The sequence below is a fragment of the Chiloscyllium plagiosum genome, chromosome 17 (genome assembly GCF_004010195.1).
Source record: "Chiloscyllium plagiosum isolate BGI_BamShark_2017 chromosome 17, ASM401019v2, whole genome shotgun sequence".
Taxonomy (NCBI): domain Eukaryota; kingdom Metazoa; phylum Chordata; class Chondrichthyes; order Orectolobiformes; family Hemiscylliidae; genus Chiloscyllium; species Chiloscyllium plagiosum.
Genome location: NC_057726.1, coordinates 34,184,993 through 34,186,915, shown reverse-complemented (window position 1 = coordinate 34,186,915; position 1,923 = coordinate 34,184,993). Strand labels below are relative to the sequence as shown.

The window sequence follows — 1,923 nt, the reverse complement described above, 5'->3', positions numbered from 1 at the left end:
TTTCAATTCAAAATTATCTGTGTAGATATTACAGGACTAAATCCGTACGTGATATCAGTATAAATTATTCTGAAGGATCTGTGTTGTGTATATGTACCACTGCAATGGTGAAGGACGAATGTAAGACGCTTTTAGATGCCCTTAACAAAGTGTCTGCTTGCTATCGACACTTGGTTATCTGTGCTGGTGGGTCATCAGACTCTCAGAATTTACGCGAAGAACTGAAGAAAACCAGACAAAAAGCACAAAACCTGGCAATTGCCAATAAAGCCAAGCTAACAACTATTTTAAAAGACAAAACTATAAGCAAGGATGATCGAGCTGAATTCGAAAGGCTGTGGGTAGTGTTTTCGACATGTATGGAGATCTTGGAGATCGATATGAGAAAAGCTCTGGATCTGGGTCAGGAGTTTCCACTGAACCTTCCCACAAAACACCTCATCCAGACTGGAATGATCGGGGGGACATCTGCTGTGGCTGCCCGTGCCATGAGTGTACAGAACATGAAGTATGAAGAGGGCAACAACATTGACACTGTCGATCTGAACGACTTGGAACAAGATATCAATGAAATCGGGGAAATGATGTACGAGATGGAGATGAAGGTGAATGTACTTCAGTGGACAGTGGAGGCGAAGCAAGAACTGGGTACTGAACTAAAGTCAGCTGCCAGTGCGGGCGCTTCATCGTTTGGCATGAGGCCCGTGAACGAGGGTACAGACAAAAAGTTGTGCGACACCAATAAGGTCTTTGCTGGCGCGATGTTCACCGCTGTATTAGTATTTGCCATTGTTCTCGCTCTCTGTGTTGTAAAATTTGCTTAACACTTCAATGTTGACATGTTTTCATTTACATAAGGAAACAGCCATTACATTTTGGTTTTTGAAACTTAAGGATTAAATTGAACAGAGTTAAAGATCACACAACACCAGGTTATACTCCACCAGGTTTATTTGGAAGCACTAGCTTTCGGAGCGCAGCTTCTTCATCAAGTGGTTGTGTCAAAATCAAAAATTGAACAGAACTTCGTTAAAGGCAATTACGTAACTTGCTGCATGTTTACGTTCGCAGTTTATTTTCTTTCGGGAAAATGGAGACAGCCACATCAGTTATTCATCTATCTAGCGCTTCCTAGAGTTAGGAACGTGTTACTTGCGGGTTAAATAATGTGTCTTAAGTAGTCATATATCTTACGACTGTGCCTCAGTAGGACAGGAGAATCGGTCCAGTATATCAACTGAAGTGTATTCATAATGACCAGCAATGTTTAAGTGTTAATGCCAGTATTCTGTAGTGAACTGGGTAAATTAATTCTGCACAAATGAAGTTAAATGTATTGTACAGCATTTATGATAAATGTTAACTTAGAGAACTGAAATGCTAGACCCCGAATACGTTTTTCTATTGACAGATACTGAATTACTGGATAGTTGTCAGATATGTTTTTTTTATCGATACAAGACAGGGGAGTTGAGAGAAATCAGAAACAGTCTCTGTTGGCTCTGACCGTTTTTTGTCAAGGGCCAAGCCAAATCCACCTCAGCTGGAATGAGGATTAAACCTTGTGTTGTTGGCATTAAACTGATCCACAAACTGGCCATGTAGGCAAGTGAGTTAACTGCAACCTTCCCCCACCCAGCCATCATTATATAAATCAAACACCAATTCACAGCTAGGTCAGAAGTAATAACTGCAGGGACTGATACAACAAAACTGGATACCAATAGTCCTCAAGAAATGCAGTTTTACTATAACTGATTTTATTTTACTACCCATCAATCAAAAATGGAGCACTGATTTAAGAAAGCTACCATAAGGGCATTTTACCTGAATGCTTGTAGCTTTCATAATAAGATTGATGAGTTAACCGCACAAATCATTGCGAATGAATATGATTTAGTAGCCATTACGGAGACAGTTACA

The 1,923-nt window shown here is 40.1% G+C and overlaps 1 protein-coding gene across 1 annotated transcript; it reads left to right on the top strand.

Annotated features, from left to right (window-relative positions):
• The first annotated feature begins 6 nt into the window (after positions 1 to 6).
• si:ch73-167i17.6 (regulator of G-protein signaling 9-binding protein) lies at positions 7 to 1,377 on the top strand. Its single transcript, XM_043706843.1, has one exon. It carries the CDS (start codon positions 105 to 107, stop codon positions 822 to 824), a length of 720 nt encoding a protein of 239 aa, XP_043562778.1. The 5' UTR covers positions 7 to 104; the 3' UTR covers positions 825 to 1,377.
• The last annotated feature ends 546 nt before the right edge of the window (positions 1,378 to 1,923 follow it).